The sequence below is a fragment of the Gymnoscopelus braueri genome (assembly GCF_963280865.1).
Source record: "Gymnoscopelus braueri genome assembly, chromosome: 17".
Taxonomy (NCBI): Eukaryota; Metazoa; Chordata; class Actinopteri; order Myctophiformes; family Myctophidae; genus Gymnoscopelus; species Gymnoscopelus braueri.
The window spans coordinates 9609240-9631847 of record NC_137617.1 but is presented as its reverse complement, the minus strand read 5'-3'; the positions used below and the strand labels follow the sequence as shown (position 1 = coordinate 9631847).

The 22608-nt window shown below is 41.0% G+C and overlaps 2 protein-coding genes and 1 long non-coding RNA gene across 3 annotated transcripts; all 3 read left to right on the top strand.

Annotated features, from left to right (window-relative positions):
- Window positions 1–212: 212 nt before the first annotated feature.
- LOC308104714 lies at window positions 213–3690 on the top strand. The gene is made up of 4 exons (XR_013934843.1): window positions 213–288; window positions 457–807; window positions 1609–1764; window positions 3611–3690. It is a non-coding gene; the product is annotated as an uncharacterized lncRNA (long non-coding RNA).
- A 5678-nt stretch (window positions 3691–9368) lies between these two features.
- LOC308104712 (uncharacterized protein) lies at window positions 9369–14225 on the top strand. The gene is made up of 2 exons (XM_080455211.1): window positions 9369–9469; window positions 12054–14225. Exons 1-2 carry the CDS (start codon window positions 9376–9378, stop codon window positions 13541–13543), a joined length of 1584 nt encoding a protein of 527 aa, XP_080311337.1. The 5' UTR covers window positions 9369–9375; the 3' UTR covers window positions 13544–14225.
- Window positions 14226–19184: 4959 nt separating this feature from the next.
- Window positions 19185–21927, top strand: LOC308104932 (uncharacterized protein; the record flags this gene model as incomplete). Its single annotated transcript, XM_080455571.1, has 2 exons — window positions 19185–19641; window positions 20969–21927. The coding sequence occupies 2 exons, from the start codon at window positions 19185–19187 to the stop codon at window positions 21925–21927; spliced, it is 1416 nt and encodes a 471-aa protein (XP_080311697.1).
- Between the last annotated feature and the right edge of the window lie 681 nt (window positions 21928–22608).

The following is a 22608-nucleotide window of genomic DNA, read 5'->3' as shown; positions in this document are numbered from 1 at the left end:
TATGTCAAATAGAACATGCAGTGTTAGACCTGAGAGGGGTTTGGGTTGTTTCATTGCATGTTAAAACACTGACCACAAAAGGGTGGTAAATACTGCTCTGTTGTCATAGAAAAGAACCACAACATGAAGACTTTCCACTCAGCTAGCCAATCACAATGTGTTTATCATTTTAGTGGAAGTCTGCCTGCATATGACATTTGACATCAGTGTCAAAGAGCTTTGTCACTGTCAACTTCATTCCACCATCAGACATGGCAAAGCTGCCTCTGCTTTTAGCTGCTTTAATAGGTAAACGGTAATCTTTATTATGATTTGATATTAATTATTATAATTCCCCTTAGGTTGCTTTGATAATTAAAGAATTAAGATTAACTGTAGTATACCTTTGAGTGGGTTGTGACTTTACTGTGGTGTTGAGGTGAGTGGGTTATGTAAATTATTGTTTTCATGTTCCAGGTGTCATTTTCATCAGTCAGGATGGGGTCTCTGGATTAGAAGTGGAGTTGACAGTCAGACCAGGAGACAACATCACTCTCTCCTGTGATCGCAGAAAATCACCTGGAGTTTCCATAGTGTGGTTCAGAAACTGCTCTCATAAAAACCAACCTACTCTTGAAATTAATGTACTAGATTCCACTTTCAATTTAAAGTATAACAAATCTACTGAATCCACTGATCTGCTGATAAAAGAAATATCTGATTCTAACCTGGGTCTCTACTACTGTGGAGCCAAAGATTGGTCAGTGGAGAAAGGTTGTATTACATCATCCTACAAATATGGCAACTTCACCACAAGGATTTTATTCAGTAAGTATTGTGATCAGTTTCCTGTTAATGTATTCATTTATATGTATGTACAATTGCATGGACACTCAGATGGCACAAGTGCATCCAGCTTGCTGAGCATCTGCTACACAGTGCTGCTGTTTTTAACACTGCTGTTGGTTTTCATCTGTTGTATTTGTTTTTATGCTGTTGGTGGGCATGTGCAATTGCTTATGTGCAGTGCACTACAGAGTTATGAGGAATAGTTTTATTAGCGTATACCGTATGTTGAATTCTTGTTTTTTTATTCTGCCATGACCAGGACCTGAGTAACTAATTTCATTCCTCATGTACTATGCACTATGTATGGAATGACATTAAACTCCCTGAACCTTGAAACACTCAGGAGAGGGAAGCCGGGCAGGAAGGGTGATCTTTGTCGCTGCGCTACAGCCTCCCTGTGGGGGCTTCTCACTGGCACGTGAGCCATTAGGGTTAGGTACAACAGCTGTGACAACAGAAATGTGTGGGCAGGATATGATTGGGAGAAAAAGTGGTATAATTGGCTAATCTAACACAATGAATTGTGACTTTTTCCATAATTACAAATAGATTTTTAAGTCTAGTTTTCCCAGAGTATGAATTCTGTAGCCTGTAGCATAGAATACTGGTAGATTAGATAAGGATTTGTACATACAATACATTGAAAACATTTCTATCAAAAAGAGACATTTCAAATTATATTCCCATAGTGCTTATATAAAACATTTGCATGAGCTAGAATTGACTCTTGTACACATGTACTAATATAGAATGTGCCATTTATACATCCAATATGAACAGATCATTCTTGGGACAGTGAGGACAGTAAGGACCCTGACGGCAGTGTGAGCTGTGACTGTGACTGTGGCTGTGGTATGAGCTGGCTCCTGCTGGTTCTCTCCAGAGTGATGCTTCTTTTCCTGCTGCCAAGTGCCTACTATATTGGAACCATCTGTGGTAGGTCAACATTACATTAATTCATTGTAACAGTAGGATGTAAGGTTTAATTTTTATTTTGTTTTGGCTTACCATTGAGAAATAAGAGTAGAATTATGATACACATGCACAATCTGCACACACACGCATGCATACACACGCACATGCACACGCGTTGCACGTATGCAAAAGTTGATAACTTCATTACTGGAACGAAGAAACGAAAGCACACCCCTGTTTTGGTCCAACTGCGGTTACCAGCCAGTGACGTATACAATTATTTTTTAAATTTATTGATTTAGTCTTAAAGCCCTGAATGGCCTAGCTCCATCTCCAGTCTGCTAACTGCCTGCCCCCAGATGACTTAGGTCATCCACCAAGTGCGCCAGCATGAGGCAAAAAGTCTGGGGACATTAGCTGGGGGGGCGGTGGCGACGGTGACGTCATGACGTTCACTGTCAGTTTTGGTGTAGCTCCGAAGAGTATACAAATGTATGTAACCAAATGGACTCCTCGGAATGTAATTAGCCTAACTACCGTAACTATATAAGCACTATAGCTCTGGATAAAGAACAGATTGTAAATGTTAAAGTGATTTTCAGACTTTCTATTTAAGGGAAATTGAAACTTACTCTATAGTGAAAGTTAGAAGAACAACTTGAAACATTGAATTTCAATAAACATCACTTAGTAATAAGGACTGACTGACCAGGGATCAGATTACTGCAGCCAATATATGTTCCCCGTCAGTTAAAGTGAGAGCCGAGAGCGCACGCACAAACTATACTTCTTTGAAATCAAAGTGCACCATGGCATGTGTGATCATGGATCCGATTCCTTATTAATCGAGGTGAAAACATGTCATTTTCAATGTCTCTTATTGTAGGCTGCTACAGCTGACATCTCGCCGACTGTGGTAGAACAGCATTTTAAGTTTGTCAGGATAGACTGACTGTCAGTCTATCATAGCAGCACTTGATTCCTGCAGCCCGAGCCCCCCTTCTTTCACACCCACAGCCAGTTTACAAAGAACAACTATTTGTTGTGTATTAGTTGTCTGACACATAGTTGATGAGTTGTGAGAGCAACAGCACGTAGCCAGTAACAGAACGGTTATTGCGGCGAGAGGCAAGCATGCAGCCAATACACAACAGCGCAGCGCAACACAATGGGAAACGGTGGGGTGCTAGACCAGTCGGGAAAAATAAATAAATAAATAGACCAGTCAATCGCAACAGTGTCCCCCCAATAGTGGGGGACACTATTGCGGGACATTCAGGCCATTCGGACCCCCCTCCAGCGCCTATGTCATCCACTCAACAGTTCCTTTCAGTTCCCACACACACCTCAAAACCAAAGGTGACCGGGCCTTCTCTGTTGCTGCCCCTCAACTTTGGAATAATCTCCCATACCACATTAAGCATTAAGCAAAAACCACCATTGACAATTTTGTTGAATTTTTCTCTTGCTTTTAGCACAGTCCGAGGTCGACCGATGGTCCATGTTTTTGCAAAGTACACTGATTATTGTTAATCTATTTTAATACATCCTTCTAATGTTTTAATCGGTTATTTTTCATATATCATTTATATATATTTTATATTGTTTATTATTTTATTTTAAATAATGTTGTCATATTTTGCGTTCTAATCTTGCTTTTGTGGACTATGGACTGTGTTCTATATGTTGTTGGTTTTGTCTCTCGATTGGGAAGCACTTTGGGTCAACTTCTATTGTTTTTAAATGTGCTATATAAATAAAGACTTGAGTTGATTAAATTAGTATTGTAATCAGAAGAAAAACTCACCTGGTTGCAAGATTTATATTTCAGTCAGTTTTAACTGCGCAACCATTTCTTTTTAACCAGGGTCCAACCGTATCAGGAGAGAACTTCAGAGGAGAGCCAACTGAACCAGGAACAAATTAATTGAATGTCAGTGAACAGACATTATTTGAGCATGGTTCAATTGTATGCCTACTTGGTGCTGTTAATTGATAGTGATGATAACTAGCAATTACAGAATACAATATTTTAGGAGTTGGGATAGGCTATTTTCTATTCTCCTAATTTTCTAATTGCTTGCAACAGCATTGCACATATTATACTGTACTATTGATGAGTAGATTTTGAACCTATAATGAGCCTCTCCTGACCTCTAGTGGAATGATTAAGCCGCATACCCAAAACGTCCAATTTGAATATTTTTTTATTTTGAACATAAATATTCTCTTCTGGGGGTCCCTGGCACAAAACCTTTTCAGATCAATCAATCAATTTGTAGGTCCTTGACTTGAAAAGGTTTGAGAACCACTGCCGTGACAACTTCTGACAAGGGACTTAAATTGGGTAAGAACATATCAGTTAAAAATGTCACATACCAAAAAAGCCTTCACCACAGACAGATTTATACTGTTTGTTCTAGAATGTACACTTTCTTGTGAATATACATGAATATAATTGTCCAATAAACTGATTTGGTAAGAAACAGCAGCATGAAGCAGAAATTGTAATAGCAAATGATTGCACAAATAAAGCTGGTTGATAACAATTTAACAATCTTATACCGTGTGTGCATGATACGTGTTTTCACAATTAATGTCAATGATATACAGTAGGCCTACAGTATATCTGAATGTCCCACACTGTCATGAGCCTGTACATTGTTCCTTCAGGAACAGCATTTTCTTAGTATTACCATCCTTATTACCATCCTTATTTATTATTATTATTATTATTATTATTATTATTATTATTAATGACAACACTTTTACAGCTTATTATAAAACAGAAACTGACTCAGCAGCACCTAAATAGACAGAAACAATGAGGTAGACTTCAGATCCCTTCGCATATTGACATTTGTCAATTTTGTGGTATATTTACTAGTTTTGGTGTAATTATTACAAAATTCAAGCAAATTATGTAAATGAAGAAAAGCTTTATAATGAAAAGAGACATATTTGTTTTACTTAAATTTAGACTGCGACTAGGCTGGTACATCTTTCTAAGTTGACTGGGCAGGCCATTTCCTGGTTTCTACCTAATTGAAACACTTCTATTGCAAAGTATGCTTATATGAAATGTAGCAGTGGCATCTGGCAAAGACTGGCATGATTGCACCATGGTAAAAGATGAATTTCTGGCCATCACAAACGTGGTCTTAGACTCTTACAGCGCATTAAGTTAACCAAAGCAACATTATTCCAGGTTTTGGCAAAAGTAGATCATTATGCATTGCTAATTACTCAATATTCATGACTAAACAGTGACCTTTACAGCTTAGTTGGCATAACTGTTTATTTCACATTACTCTGTCTTTTTCCCGTTTTTCCTCCTCTTCTCTTCTTCTCTTTCTTCCCTGTGCACCAGAGGCTTTTGGTCTCTTAAGTTGGACATAATCACAAAATCACATTAACGACGAGTCGACGACACTCTCCACTTGTTTTCCACAACAAATTATGCTGTATAAATAATATATATATAACGTGTCTACTACCTGCAGTGGACAGGGCATTTTTTTGCCCACCCTCCGCCCCTGACAGCAGCAGCTGGCCAGCTGCTTTGCTGAGTTCACATCAGGACCACACTCACTGCCTCAGCTTCAGGACACAACCACGCCCAACTGGTCGAAACACCGAAGAAATAAAGTTCACAGTCTTTGGTGTTTCGACCCCCATTTTTAACTCTATGGTTTCGACCGTTTTGGTGGGACGCGGTTAACTTGGACACGGGACGAGCAGTGCACGCTTCAGGACGCAACCACGCCCACCTGGTCGAAACACCAAACAAAGAGGGAGTCCCCACTGGGCTAAACAAAAAAAAAACTGTGCAGAGGGGTGTGTTGTGATGCCCGCCCCAAACTTAGATTTGTCAAAACTTTGAAGGGAGTTTGAGGGAGCTTTTTCAATTAATTCTATCAAAATATGTATATATGAGTAAGAAAAAATTAAATAAGATGCATGCTTGGTGGGTGTGTGTTACGGCCGCGGCCCGCGGACCTTTGACAGACAGACAGACAGACAGACAGACAGACAGAATACGTCGCAATGCGCGGCTTTCGCAAAGCAGCAGATATGAGCTAGTAGATCGGCTGAATGTTATGCATTGTATAGTGTGATGTCTGCGTGCGTGCGTGCGCTCTCTCTTTCCCTCTCTCTCCCCCCCTCTCGCTCTCTCTCTCTCTCTCTCTCTCTCTCTCTCTCTCTCCCCCCTCTCTCTCTCTCTCTCTCTCCCCCCCTCTCTCTCTCTCTCTCTCTCTCTCTCCCCCTCTCTCTCCCCCCCTCTCTCTCTCTCTCTCTGTGCTTAAGCGTCCAAAAACAATCGTCTTTTCAATAGGCCATTAAACGTTCAAATCGAATCAAACAAATTCCTTATTTCCGGAGGTTATTGAAGTTATATCAATCGATAAAATGTGATGCAACATATGGTTATTGGATTAAAATAATGGAAGCAATCAAATTGAAAGTTAACTTCGGGAATGCAGCCCTAATTCACGGGGACAAATGAAGGCATGCGTAAAGGGATTCAAGGGGCGACGATGGCTTCTTTCCGTCGTGCCTTACGTCGCGGTAAACGCGACGAGTCTCGACGAGCGCCCGTTCTCCGACGCACGGGTGAAACGCCGACAAAAACAGGCACCCGTCGCGACGAGTCAGGCACCCGTCGAAGCGACCCGTCGCGGTCGAAGCGAGCCGTTGATGGGCACCCGTCGCGACGAGTCAGGCACCCGTCGAAGCGACCCGTCGCTGTCGAAGCGACCCGTCGCGGTCGCAAGTGGAGTTCGCTGTCTCTCTACATTCTTGTGTCTCAAAGAATGTGATTATTGGCAGAATCACAGAAAGTTTAGAATATTTGGCTGTCCCGTTTTCATTTTTCACAATTGTTGTAATGACCTGCACTACAATACTTCACCATGTGCTGCGCTATGATGAAATAAACACATAAAATGTAACGATGTGTACGTTCCGTAATGTAATTCCAATGGTGAAAGCTGTGTTGTCTTAAATAATATAGAATGTAAAAATGTCAACTTCCTGTTGATTTAAAGTTCCAGATCTGTGGATCCAGTCCGGGTTTTCTTCCTAATTAAAATGGCGAAATCAACAGGAAGTTGACATTTTTATATATTAAAAAAAGAAAAGTAATAGTACCGGGTTTGGTGATGTTCTATTGTCAGAATCAACTTTGTTTGCGTTCATTTACAGGCTAAAAGCTCCTCCTGAGCCTCTTCACTGTACAATTTAATAGATAAATGAGTAGCATATTATCAATGATCAATTTCTAGCCAATGGAATTTCTTGCCCACATTTGGAGTTACATCATGGCAAGGTAACTACACAACCCAAACCTCTACAGCCCTTTAACCCCAAACTGCTCCCCGGGGCTCTGCAGTGCTCCTGTTAGGATAATGCAGTGCAGAGGACATATTTCATGTATGTGCCCAGAGGGACGCCGCCCCTCCCGTTTTTATGTGAGAATTTTGGGAACTCAGATTAGTTCATGAACATTTATTTTTCCTACACGGGTAACAAATATGGTATGAAAAATCAAATTCTGGAAGTTTGAGTCTGGAAAAAGTATGCAATTTTGAAATGGAAAATGTGGAGGAACCCTGACTTGTGTAACCAGGGTTTCAATCTTATTTTTGTTTTACATTTCAACTGATCCTGATCTTTGTTTTGTTAAGTTCAATGAATCAATAATATATAGTTCTATTCCAGCTGAAGTGTTGATACAGGGTTCAGTACTGTCACTTTAAGGCTGCACTGCAGTCGAGGGTTTATGACGCCATCATAGCTGCGCCTGGCTCTCGGTTCACGCACACGCAGCAGCAGTAGTGATTCAGAGCAGGTATTGTTTATTTACTCTTGTTTATTTAACATTTTTATTTCCTGTGACACAGCTTTACGCAACTATAAATGTAGGTTCGTGAATATGCATACGTGTCTTGTGTTCAAATATAAAGTGTTTCGTTTGTATAACGCTTAGATGCGTTCGGAAATATATCACTGAGCGCACTGGCCAGTACAAACTAATAGGCGTGTGTGTGTGTGTGTGTGTGTGTGTGTGTGTGTGTGTGTGTGTGTGTGTGTGTGTGTGTGTGTGTGTGTGTGTGTGTGTGTGTGTGTGTGTGTGTGTGTGTGTGTGTGTGTGTGTGTGTGTGTGTGTGTGTGTGTGTGTGTGTGTGTGTGTGTGTGTGTGTGTGTGTGTGTGTGGGGCAGAGTGGAATACAAGAAGACTCACTCCAAAACCAACTCTGTGCTCTGGCCACGTTCATGTGTTTAGACAGAACTAAAGATGTTTGCGTCTCCACTGCCACTCAAACGCGCACTTGCCCGGTAGGGCAGGCTGAAAGCTAACTCCACCTGCCCGCAAGTTTTATTTACCTGCCCCGGGCAGGCGTTAGTGTCAACCCCTGTGTGGTAATGTAGTTATTAATGTTTTGGGAGTGGGGTAACAACAGTAATGGTACTGTAACATTAGCCATGGTTCACATGACGCTTGTATACAAGCGTCATGGTGCCGAGTCCCCCTGGTCTAAAGTTGTGTTCGATTTTTTCACATTGCCATCTCTCACATAAACATAAACGTTCAGATTTCAAATATAAAGTGCTTACCACCGAGCCACGGATGTTACAAGGCGATGCGGACCGCGATGAGTACCCGTATCTCCCGTATTGTTCAATAAAAAGCATTTTAATCCCATCGCCGGCCATTTTCTCCAAATTGTCTCCGATACTTTCAACCATGCGACACTAATGGTTGGGAGGTGTATTGCACTCTGATACATTACAAAACAAAAAAAAAGAAAAAAAGAAAATGGCCGGCGATGGGATTAAAATGCTTTTTATTGAACAATACGGGAGATACGGGTACTCATCGCGGTCCGCATCGCCTTGTAACATCCGTGGCTCGGTGGTAAGCACTTTATATTTGAAATCTGAACGTTTATGTTTATGTGAGAGATGGCAATGTGAAAAAATCGAACACAACTTTAGACCAGGGGGACTCGGCACCATGACTGTCATGGTATGACAGTCATGTTTCAGGGCTACTGTAACATCTGCCCTGGAAATCCACGAAACATACCACATAAGGAGTATGCTCACAGACATAGAGAGCTGTGTCCTAAGCTACGGGTAGGCCAAATCGCTAAAATGAATAAACATGCGATTAATATAATTACGATTAATATGACGGTGACTTAATTGCGATTAATGAAGTTACATTTGACAGTCCATATATATATATATATATATACAGACACACACACACTCACTCTTGACTCTTTGTGACAAAGACAGAATGAAAAGTAACATCCCTGCAATATTGTCTTTGATTGGATCATAGATTATACGTTATAGTTTTTGATAGTTAGAGCAGTCCAATAGTGACCGGAGTAATGCCATTGTAGACATTTCTAGATGTACCAGCTGTTTCTGTAATTTAGAAAATGTTTGCCTTTAAACATGCAAACATTGTTTGACTGTTCAACAAAATGTATTTTGTTCTTACGTGTGTGTGTGTGTGTGTGTGCGTGTGCGACTGTGCGTGTAAAGCAGGTGTCTACTACAAGTGATGGTCACAGTATATTGCCTCATCACCACATGCATCCCTACGACTCAGCAGCCATGAGTCAGGACCTGCGCTGGAGGACTGCTGCCTTCATGCCTCCTATCTTCACCCTTGAGGAAAACAACAACCCCACTGATACTGAGGCCAGCAGTGAGTCACACACACACACACACACACACACACACACACACACACACACACACACACACACACACACACACACACACACACACGCTTTATCAGGCTCCATGAAGTTTAATCCAGCCTTTGTCAGGAGCAGAATGCATCCAAGGGAGGTTCTTACTCAAGTCAAGGGTGCCATCAAACGTGTGATATCATTTTGTTTGCGTGTGTGTGTTCCCAGCACAGGGCCGAAAACCAACCATTGAATGCCTACATCATTAACCACATGAACCCTAGCATCCCTATTCTGGCCATGTCATAATAGGCAAAAGTCTGGCAAAATAGGCGAAAAAAAGCTTATTATTCACATTTCTTGTTTGTTAAAGCTCTTACCTGTTCAAACAATGTGAACATACTTTAAGATGTTTAAGAACATGTAGCCAAATAACAGTTGTCTTTGGATCCTTTTTTCTTACATGTTCAACTTTGTATTTAAAATGTATTTAGTTATAGAGCTTCACAAGAATGTTGTTAACTCATCTTAAAGAATAATCTGAAAATGACAGTTGTTGTAAGGGCATAAAACCCTTTTTGTTATTCTCATTCTCATTTGATATTATTCAAATAAAAGGGACTTATTGAGAAACATGTGTTTTTCTTTAGTAAATCAAGACAATAGCCTAAATTAATAATCATATAGCCCTCAAAGCTGAAAAAGGGACGTTTAAAAATATATATCGTATCGAAAATCGAATCGAATCGTGACCTTAAAATCGAAAGTCGAATCGAATCGTGGATTAGGCGTATCGTGACACCCCTAGGCCTAATGCATAACAGATCCTTAAAATTAAAAAGTTTGAGAAACACTACAAGAAACTATGTATTGGAAACACTGATTTTTGATTTGTCGGTACAGTTACATAGTACATGTAAACACTAATTCATACGTATCACTTAACAAAATATAAAAAGACTATCAAAATCATTACAAAACAATTCAATAAGTAGGAAAATCAATCGTTTCCAAATGATACGATTGACATCTCGGCTTAACGATAGATGGACGGGGAGCAAATCACCTTCCCCCCAATAACTACTCCAAACGTGTCCATACTGTTCGAGCGTCACAAACTGCATGTACATTTCTGTGTAGAGTGCTGCCGCGGTGATTAGGCGACTGATTTTGCTTAACAAAATACTGGGCAAGTGGGCAGGCAGGGCAATTCACACCCTCAACACCTTCACTATAAAGTTCTGCCTCCTAGCATTTGAGAGAGATTTAACTGAAGAAGGTTTGAACTACGACTCAATTTTAGACATAAGTGCAAGCCCCGTCGTCTCATGCTGTAGACTACACGTTTGAACATTATTTTATTTGTTAACTTTGCTGTTTTGAACATGACTACTTTGCAAGACGTCATGTTCGCCTTATCTGTCCTTAATGCTGCTACTGTGCTTCTTTGAGAATATAAATCGCAGGCTACATCATGTATGCTATATTAAAATTGCCTAGAGGCTGGGCGGGCGGACGGTGGGCGGGCGGACAGTGGATGTCACAAATGTACCATTCGGACCTGTGAGGCGCACCGTTACTCCGATCCGCACAAAACTGTACAATAACACTGGTCAGGGTTCTGTCATCAGAATAGCCATACCAGGCACCAATGCTCCGCCCCCTCTGTGTTCCTATTGGCTGGGGTTTAAACAGCCTTAACTCCAGTTCCCAGCATGCTAAAGGCCTCAAACTTGGTAGGTGCTCTTAGATGGCCAATAGGGAAGGGCTCTAATTGCTTAAGACCTGCCCCCTCTGTGTTCTTATTGGCTGGGCTTTAAACGGCCCAGCTCCCAGCATGCTAAACGCCCCAAACTTGGTAGATGCTCTTGCATAGACGGCCATTAGGGACAGGCTGTAATTGCTTAAGCCCCGCCCCTCTGTGTTCCTATTGGCTGGGCTCTAGCATGCTAAAGGCCCCAAACTTGGTAGGTGCTCTAAAACAGCCAAAAGCGACTGGCTGTAATTGCTTAAGCCCCGCCTCTCTGTGTTCCTAATGGCTGGGCTTTAAACAGCCATAACTCCAGTTCCCAGCATGCTAAAAGCCCCAAACTTTTTAGGCGCTCTAAAACAGCCAATAGGGACGTGCTGTAATTGCTTAAGCCCCGCCCCCTCTGTGTTCCTTTTTGGATAGGCTTTAGACAGCCATAACTCCAGTTCCCAGCACGCTAAAGGCTCCAAACTTAGTGGGTGGTCCCACAGACTTCCAATTCTATGAATAAGGACCACTTCCGGTTTGTCATTCCTACTTCCGTTTTTTCGGATTGCCTTGAAACTTCACACACTCTCTGAGGGGTGTGGAGTTCAATGGTGTGACCCGGAAGTACAGGTATGACAGTGGACCTAGGTGCTGCAAGTGTTAAAGCAGTGTTTAACACTTCAATTGGCAATATTTCAGTGACCATTGTTATCAGCACAACATAGGACTAGGTTTGACGTAATAGCTCTTTCTCAATAGACATATCAGCTGGTTTTATCGCCCCTGGAATTAAGCCTACCCAAAATAAAATCTTGGCTATGCCACTGCTGCTGACGTTAGCTCCTCTCTCCTTCTTCTAGATCTCCAATTCCAGTCTATGTGTAAAGAGGAGGCTTCCCCTGATCAGCAGGAGAAGAGCCCCAGTCTGGTCCAGGTGAAACTAGAACCTCCACAGATTAAAGAGGAACAGCAGGAGAAGAGCCCCAGTCTGGTCCAGGTGAAACTAGAACCTCCACAGATTAAAGAGGAACAGCAGGAGAAGAGCCCCAGTCTGGTTCAGGTGAAACTAGAACCTCCACAGATTAAAGAGGAACAGCAGGAGAGGAGCCCCAGTGTGGTCCAGGTGAAACTAGAACCTCCACAGATTAAAGAGGAACCGGAGGAGTTACTTCTAAGACCAATGGAGGCTTCTGGGTCAATGTTGACATTTATAGCAGTGAAAAGTGAAGATAATGATAAAAACAGAGACACAAATTCTCAAGCAAGCACTTCAACTGAGCACGTGGAAATACAAGTTGATATAGAGGACTCTGGTGCATCACAGCCAACTAGTGATGACCAACTCCTCTCTTCACACTGTTCTGAGTCTGATACTGATAACAGTGATGACTGGGAGACCAGGGATGATGGGACCGTTGTAAACACACTGGAATCAAACAAGACACAACATGTAGAAGGACAAAGATTGTCTTTGAGCAACAGGCCCTCCCAGAAATCAAAATCATTAAAACAAAAGCCATCCATGAGGAGTCAAACAAGAAAGAAAAGCTTTTGTTGTACAGAGTGTGGCAAAGTCTGTGGTCACAAGGGTAATCTGCAAAAACACATGAGGATTCATACAGGTGAAAAGCCCTTTGTTTGCACAGCTTGTAGCAAAAGCTTTAAACGAGCTGACACTCTGAAAACACACATGAGGACGATTCATACAGGTGAAAGGCCCTTTGCTTGCACAGTTTGTAGTCAAAGCTTTAACCGAGCTGAAACTCTGTTAACACACATGAGGATTCATACAGGCGAAAATCCGTTTGCATGTACCGTTTGTAACAAAAGCTTCAACCATTCTCAAAGTCTGAAAAAACACATGAGGACAATTCATACAGGTGAAAAGCCCTTTGCTTGCACAGTTTGTAGTCAAAGCTTTAACCGAGTTGATTCTCTGAAAGAACATTTGAGGATTCATACAGGTGAAAAGCCCTTTGCTTGCACAGTTTGTAGCAAAATATTTTACACTAGTGGAAATATGAAAAGACACATGAGGAAGATTCATATGGGCGAAAAGGCCTTTGCTTGCACAGTTTGTAGTCAAAGCTTTAACCGAGCTGAAACGCTGAAAGCACACATGCAGATTCATACAGATGAAAAGCCCTTCGCTTGCACAGTTTGTAATAAAAGCTTTAACACTAGTGGACATTTGAAAACACACATGAGGAAGATCCATATGGGTGAAAAGGCTTGCCCCCCTCTTTCTGTACAGCAAAGTATAAACCAGGGTAAAGTGGGTAATCAGACTAGGCAATCTTGTCGATTATTAAAAAATCCATTAGGATCTATGGGTCACGTGAGTCCTTAGTTAATTAAGATGCTGTGTCGTAGGGGTGTAAGGATACAGTAACTGTATCGATGCATCAATTTTAATTTCATCGATTCAACTGTATCGATATGCAAACAGCAACATAACGTATCGTTTGACTTTGTATCGTATCTTATCGTTTTGCAATGCAAATAATTGATTGTATCGATATTAAAGGATCTACACCATGAATTTAAAAAAATTATAATATTTAATATCATATTGTTTATGTCCCTCAAACGTTTTTCAAAAGGTTTGAGCCTAAATCAAGCCTCAGATATACTCATTCCAACTAACTTCTCTCTGGCTTATAAAGCACTTTCACCTACAATACCACATTGTCCTGTTTGGCGCGGGGCGCTATTGAGACAGTTTGTATGCATGTTATCGCCTGGTTCTGTGTGGAAAAAGTTTTTTAAAAATAAGAAAAAGAAAATACAAAAAATACATTTTTTATTTATTTTTTTAACTGAAAAATGGGAGGGATTGTACCCTGACCTGACGTCACGTCAGGGTGCAAATCAGTTCGGCCTGTTTTGAGACCAATTTACAGAAAACCCCAGATTTGCTGTGAAAGCCTGAGTGTTCAAACTGGGGTATTTTTGGGGATAGAAGAGAGGTAGGGGAGACCAAAAACACACAAAAAAGAAGAAAAAGTTAAAATTCATGGTGTAGACCCTTTAAGTATCTGTGTTCATGTCAAAGTGTGAGTTTGTTCATATGTGTTCAAATATTACAATGTCCATGTATTTGCCAGATAATCACTGTGTTTACTTATATATATCCATAATAATAAATGTTCCCGTAAAAACCTGCACTATCCACATGTTTCACACAGATTATATATTTTTTGCTAAATAGTTACTGTATCGATTTCAAATCATTCAATCGTATCGCCATAAATGAACCAATATCGTCGATGTTTCGTATCATCAACCATGTATCGTGATGCGTATCGTATGGCTGTTAAAATGTATTGTTACGCCCCTACTGTGTCGTTATAATTGCTATTTGGGCCTTTTTAGGTTATTTAGGTTATAAATGTGTTATCTTTTTGCTGTGGAATCAGCTAGAACAAAGTTAATGCAGAAAGCACTGTATTTTACTTTTCAATGTTCTTTATTTGAGTTATCTATTGTTTTCTAAAACTGTGTTGGTTTAATTACTTAATGTTGTAATTTAATAAATCGGTGCTATTGACGTCTGTGTGTGGGTTTTGAAATATTGAACCAAGTATTAACTAGAAAAAGTGCTCCTCGGAACACAGGTCTCCGCCAGGTCAGGTACGTCATCGTGGCCTCCTGGTGGCGTTATAACAGGCCAATGTGAAAAGGGTGCCATTTCTTCTTAGGCCTTTGATGGCAATCGGACACTGCATTGATGATTTGAGGTATTTTGTTCCAAAATGTTGTGTTGTGTTTTGCTTAATTAGACCTGCTGGTGGCGCTATAATAGGGCAATGTGAATAGGGTGGCATTTCTTCCTCAATGTAGTGCGAATGTGCGTGCAAAGTTTCACCGCAATCGGACGCTGCATTCATGATTTGCTGCATTTTGTTGAAAAAGGGCCACTCCTGCAAGCTTTAGATGTCAATCTTAGGTAATCAGGATGGAATAGGAAAAATCTAACGGATCCGTCTTGATCACATGACTATAGAGATCATGTGTACCGATTTGTGTGAAATTTGGATACAATCTGAAGGAGTAATATCCAAAAATTTGTTTTACATAAGTCGGCCTCCTGGTGGCGCTTTAAAAGGCAGATGTGAAAAATGCAGGGCAACGGTTTTTTCTTGGCTTCTAGGGAGTGCACATACAAAGTTTTACTCAGATCGGTGCAGTTATAGGTAAAAACATGAATCGACCTGTTATAATGCCACCGTGAAGCTGATTTGAGTGGCATTTCTTCCTCGGCCTAGTGAGAATGTGCGTGCAACATTTCACGGAAATGTCATGCTGTGTTCGTGATTTGAGGCATTTTGTTCAAAACGGAGCACTCCTGCAAACTTTGGTGGGCGATTTGCGTGATGTTTGGACAAAATCTGTAGGAGTACTGTCAAAAAATGTGTTTTGCAAAAAGAAGCCTCCTGGTGGTTCTATAACAGGCCCATGTGAATTTGTGTGTATTGGCATTCTGAATTGGCATCCAGGGAGTGTGTGTACAGTTTCGCTGCGATCAAGGGAACGGCGCCTAAGATTAGCTGTCCACAGACAGAAGGACATACGGTGCAACAGGGCGCAAAACATACTCTCTCGCCAGGCCGAAAGACAATTGCCAATGATTCTAATGAAGGCTTTGTTACATATATAGTGTAGCTGCTGTAGCACAATGGTTCTCAAACTTTAATTTCAAGGACCCCCATAACTATGAGAGTGTACATTTGTTTCCATTTGTACCATTTGTACACAAAGTTACAGAGGAACCATAAGGGTCCCTGGACCACACTTTGAGACCCACTGGTGTTTCCAGTGAGCCAACATGCACAATATCAGCACCCTGACTCTGTTTGACCAGAATGGAACAGAGCCTTAATTAGCATCATTGGTAACACATGTGAAGGAAGTAAGGAAGAGGCCCAATTTCTTTCCAATATGGCGGCTGTGCAAAGAGCCTAGGGTCCATTTATAAAGTTATGTGGCCGTTCTCATTAAATGTTTACGTATTTCAGAATTTACAGTATCATATATGAGACATTTCCACATGTTCATTTATTTTTTGTTTCATCACTTCCAATTCCACTTGTTCATCATGTATCCTGTATGAGATGAAATTGAAGATGAATTTTCTGTTTCTGTTTACTAAAGAGCTGGAGAGACCAAGAGAGCCCAGTTACTGAACAAAAAAGAAAAAAATATCACTTACTTCCTTTAGTACCCAATGACTGCATTAGCCTACAGTAATTGTCCATTAGCTTAAGATGTGTGACGCTAAGATGCTCTTCCCACAACCACAATTAGCTTTCAGTGGAAAGACTGAAGCTGATGCACTTATGTAAGACAACACAGCACATATGCACACACATGCGTAAATAATTGAAATATTTCTCTACCATTACTTCAGTGTAATGCAAAGACCTGATCCAGACACATTCTTTGTACTGTGTTTGTGAACACTGTACCTGGTAATAAAAAATGATCTTGATTCTGGATTCATTTTTAGTATGAGATAAACCACCGCCATAGCAGTGTCCACATCATCTCCAGCACAAGAGGCACGAAGGAAGTGGGACACTATTCTCAGATGTGGCCGCAGTATTATTCGAATTTATCAGAATTGCATCTACATAAACTTAATGACATTTGCATTACAGCAACATCACAGTTTTAACCTTAAAGGTTCTATGTTCTGATAATCAATTACAGCTGTAGTATCTGTTCGGTAACACAGTCTACCCGTCCCTCCAACTCTTTAATAAACAGAAAGCACATTTTGAGTCACCAAGTTCATCCAACCAGAAGAGAGAAGAACCCATTTATCGGATTCAATTGCACAGTGTTGCAATTCCAATTTGGTCTGTTCATTTTTTGTTTTGTTTAATTACTTCCAATTTAGTTTTTACTAAAGAGCTGGAGAGACTGGGAGATCCCTGTTACTGACACTCCTTAGCAGTGGTTCTCAACCTGGACCCCCCAAAATCCAACATACAGTATAAGTGTAGGCTATAGGGTATCTGCACATTTCTAAAGATACTTTTTTTTTTTTATGCCAAATTGACATATTACCTAAGAAATAGGTAAACATTTTGAAAATAGCCAATCTACAAGCTCACATTTTGAAAATAGCCAATCTACAAGCTCACAATGCCGCATTGCGAGCTTGTAGATCGGCTATTTTCACAATTTTTATCTGTGGAACCGAGTCAAACAAAATGTAATGCCTCAATTCCTACAATTCTACAAGTGCTTATCAGGGGGGGGGGGGTCCCCAGTTCAAATATGATTATTCTGGGGTGTAGCTGCCTAAAAATGTTGAGAACCAGTGCTCTATAACAATGATTACTATTGGAATATAGAGCTATTCAACACTCATTTTAACAACAACAAATCACTTACACACCCTTTAAGTTCCAATAACTGCATTAGCCTGCAGTAATTTTCCATTAGCTTATAATGGATCAAACTTGATGTTAAGATGGGTGATGCTTTCCACAACCACAATGAGCTTTCAGTGGAAAGACTGGAGCCGATGCACTAATGTAAGACTTCACTCACACACACACACACACACACACACACACACACACACACACACACACACACACACACACACACACACACACACACACACACACACACACACCCACCCCAAAGCATTTCTGTGAGACGTAGAGACCAGACCTTTGGGAAGTAGAGCTGCAAAGATGTTCTGAAATAAATATAACAATTTGCTGCGTCTTAAAGTGCATTGGACCTACAGTATAACAGCATCAGGCAATCAAAAGGTAAGCACTTTTTTGTGTAGAATTTGTAGATGGGAAATATATTATTTGTAGTAAATCAATCCAAATTTAGATCTGCTTTACTCCAACGTTTATAAACATTATGCACATTATTAAACTAGAATTGTCTATTGTAGGCCTTCTTCTATCAAGAGGTGAGTTAGTCACCTATAGAAAATAAAAACATGTATTTTATTTTTCGTATTTTTGGTAGAAGGGACTTTAGTTTGCATTTGGATCACTCAGTGGTCCTTTAAGTATAGATGAATTGCTTTAACCGTAGCTACTTTATTATTATCTGATCTACTGATTAATGGAACATAGCTGTGACTTAGTATGTATTGCTTGTAATGTTGGTGGTCTGAAAAGAAGTATGGTCTACTACAGTTTCAGTTGGTCTGTGTGAAAGGCTATACTTTATGTTGAAAAAGGGCCAGGTGACATAAGACGTGTGTTTTCAAGGCAAGGCAAGGCTTTTTCTTCTTCTGTTGGAAATACATCATTTTTGTCACAACGCCTTTTCACCCAAGTATAAATTAGGCTTCAGAGTGTCAACAAAAAGTCATGTAATGAAATTAACTGAAATGCAATGATCTTTCTAAGCAACAGTCTCTAATGTAAAGTAGGCTGAATAACATACAGCAGTCAATGTAAAGTATGCAGAAATAAACACTTAACTAGCGCAGATCTCTGCCAGGACGGGTTGGCTAACCAGGGCCCACTAACTTTGGAGGTCAATCGTAGCCAATCGGAATGGACTATGAACTGACTGATACATCTTGATTACATGACTCCAGAGATATATGTTTACTAATTTGTGTGAGTTTTGGACAAATGTCCTATTCGGCCGCATAGATAGCGGCCTAAATGTCTCAACAAATTAATGGATAGTGAATTTAATATTTTCCAATTTCAGAAATGACATTAAGTCCCACAACCAGGACGTGTTTGAGGGAGGTCAACGTTTTTTTCTGACCGGTCCTACGCTTTGGAAGATTAGCCGTGGACAGACAGATGGACAGATAAGCACACGCACAGGCAAACCTACAAAAAAAAACATTATTATTCAGAAGAGGACAGCACCGAGGAGAAGTATTTAAACGCGTCAGAACTGCGAAGCGTTGCATCTTTAACAACTGTGTCGGGACAAGAAGAAACTCAATACAAGTGTTGAGTTTGGAACGATTTCCGATCTACGGCGCGATGAATAAACGGAAACTGCGGCTCATCCTCCTCTTAGTTACTGCCGGCATCTTCATGTACATACTCATCCTGAATCTGAATCCAAAGACCCCACATGTGGTCCAAACCATGTGCCCCTGCCGTACCTCTACCCAGAGCATCACCCCTCTGAATAACACCAAGCACCTGCTGGTTTCTGCCTACATGGACCTCAGGGTGAAAGGTTGGGATCTGCGCATCATTGGTATATTCAGGAGAGATTCCATCATGACCATGCACTGTGTTTTCTGCTGTAGCGGCAACCTTTCCATCCCCAGCACTCCCGCTAGCTTTGTAAACCACGTGGATGGTTTCGGTTTTCCTTTTGAGACTATGGACGTCATGTGTTGGATCCCCACAGGCTGCAAAGCGACCCATGTCACCCTGTCGACTCATTCGGACAGCATGGAAGCACAGCGGCAGATCTTTCTCCCGATAGGTAACTAGTGGTGGACAAAATACTCAACCCCAGTACTTGAGTCAAGTGAAAGTTACTCTGTAAAAATTTGTACTCGAGTACTTGCTTTTAAACAAATACTTAAGTGTTCAAAAGCACATGCTTTTAAAAATGCTTAAGTATTCAAAAGTCCAAATTACAAAGCACATTTTATTTTTTAATATCAATGCATTGCTGTATTGAAATTTAGACATTTTCCAGATTGGGGAAATAGCAGATCTACAATTTACGATCTGGGGTGGCAGTGGCTCAGGAGGTAGAGTGCCCGCTTGGGAAAAGGAAGGTTCCCAGTTCAATCCCGGGCTACCCCTGAGTTAGTGTCGAAGTGTCCTTGAGCAAGAAACTGAACCCCTAACTGCTCCTGATGAGCAGGTTGGTGCCGTGCATGGTTTCCTCGCTGTCGATGTGTGAATGTAATGCACATTGTAAATTGCTTTGGATAAAGGCGCTATATAATTGCACCATTTACAAGCTTGTAGATATGCTATTTTCACTATATTTGAAATAGGGCTTCAGTGGTTAAAGGGATATTTCACTTTCAAAAAAATGTTGGGTAATTTTATCGTCTACTCAGGCTTTTGTGAGCCCCCCAGACCATTTTTAAGTTGCTTGATTCAGTATTTAGATATTTGATATTAATTTATCAGACACGCCCCCTTCCTATACAAACTCATTATAACAAACACATTTTTAACATGTTATATTCATCAAAAACACCCGTCCTTGGTTCTGGTGACTCACCCTGCCCTCCTAATATGTGAGGAGGCCGTGTTTTTTTTCGCTAACTTTTTTTATTTATTTTATTGTATTTTTGTGTTGTATTTTTTTTTCTTCATTTTCCCCAAAAAATATTTAAAACGGTTTTTAAAAGTTATAGAAAAAACACGGCCCCCTCGCATATTAGGAGGGCATGGTGAGTCACCAGAACCAAGGACGGGTGTTTTTGATGAATCTAACATGTTAAAAATGGAGTTTGAAGTTATAATGGGTTTGTATAGGAAGTCTGATAAAATGAATATCAAATATCTAAATACCGAATCAAGCAACTTCAAAATGGTCTGGAGGGCTCACAAAAGCCTGAGTAGACGATAAAATGACCCAAAGTTTTTTTTAAAGTGAAATATCCCTTTAGTTCATAATGTACCTTTTCCCATCCTAGAAATGTGGAGTCAAAAGTACAATATTTGTCTTTGAAATGTAGCTAGTGGAGGGAAAGTATCCAAAAACACAAATACTCAAGTAAATACTCAACTCATAATTTACGTACTTAAGTACGGTAAATGTACTTTGTTACTGTCCACCACTGTAGGTAACCAGCAGAGCGGCGGGACAGAGGTGATAAAGCCCCAGTTTGACTTCACAGTGTGCATCCCCACCGTGTACGGAGACTACAACAACGTGCTTCAGTTCACACAGGCCCTAGAGATGTACCGACTGCTGGGCGTGGACAGGGTGGTGGTCTACAACACCAGCTGTGGTCCAGATCTCGACCGCTTACTGCACAGTTACAGCCAGGAGGGTTTCGTAGAGATAGTTCCCTGGCCCGTGGACAAGCACCTCAAACCATCAAAGGGATGGAAGTATCTCGAGCATGGAGCGGGGGACCTGCACTACTACGGCCAGCTGACCACACTCAACGACTGCGTCTACAGATACATGGACCGCTCGCGCTATGTCCTGTTGCATGACATAGATGAGATTATAGTACCCTACTGTCAAAACAGCCTAATCTCTCTGATGAGCCAGCTCCAACAGCAAAACCCAAAGGCGGGGGTGTTCCTCTTTCAGATGCACTTATTTCCAACTGACCATGTGGATCCCGGCGCAAAGTTCCACCTGCCCCAGTGGGAAGGCGTGCCGGGAATAAATATTCTGGAGCACATCTATAGAAAATATGAAACAGAGAAAAATCAATTGGAAGGGGTGCCCGTATTAAATATTCTGGAACAGATCTATAGACAATATGTGGTACCAAGGGAAGTGGGATACAAGATGATAGTTCAGCCAAGGATGGTGCAGCAGACATCAGTGCACAAAGTGCTGAAGAAATTCGGGAATACAGTCAAAGTCCCTCCAGATATGGGATTGGTTATGCACGTCCGGGGTTGCTTGATCACGCACACCATACCACCCAGTTACAAACAGAACTGCGTGTCCAAAGAGAACATGCGCGTTGACACCAGGCTGTGGGAGTTTCATGAAAAGCTGATCCCCAGTGTGGACAAGGCCCTGGCGAGAATAGGGATGCTGAGAGAACAAAAGCATTGAGATGATCGAGCCGCACACACTGACATGTAGGGCTGCGATTATCAGTTAGTTTCTTTTTTGCCTATAATGACATGCCAAAATAGGGATAGATTATATATTTTTTTTTTGTTAAATTATCGAGTGTATAATCGACTAAATCAATTGGTTTGATTAGCTGTTGCACCCCTTCTGACATGTACAGCAAATGATTAGCTTGTCTAAACTTAAACATAGGTGTAAGCAAGGCTTGAACGTATTACTGTCACATTCCTTCCACACCCTGTCTGTCAATGTGTTTGACGGTCATTGTCACATGACGTATGAGAGCATTTGTGGTTAATTCTGGTGAAGAAAATCATGTATCTGCACCAAACAGTGATTTGTAGCATTTGTGCTGCCCATTACGGATGGAAGTGAAAATGCTTTTGGCTTTGTGTTGTTTAGAGGCCCCTGCCGCCCCTCAATGTGTCATTACAATTTGGGACGTTTTTTTGCTAGCTTTTGTTCAATTATTTTATTGTACGACATACGGTTCAAGAGTTATAGGCCAAAACGTGAAGCAACCTGTTATAGCACCATGATGAAGCCGTTTTGAAAAATGTACAGCTAGAGGTTCTTCCTTGGTCTACTTGGAGTGTGCGTGTCAAGTGTCTGAGATTAGCTGTTCACAGACGGACAAACGGTTGCAGTCTCTGCAAATGT

Excerpts from the sequence above, each read along its gene's own strand:
- LOC308104712 (XM_080455211.1), top strand. The coding sequence starts at position 9,376 with ATGAGTCAGGACCTGCGCTGGAGGACTGCTGCCTTCATGCCTCCTATC. Across the intron at positions 9,470-12,053 it reads CACTGATACTGAGGCCAGCA|ATCTCCAATTCCAGTCTATG; the intron begins GTGAGTCACACA and ends TCCTTCTTCTAG.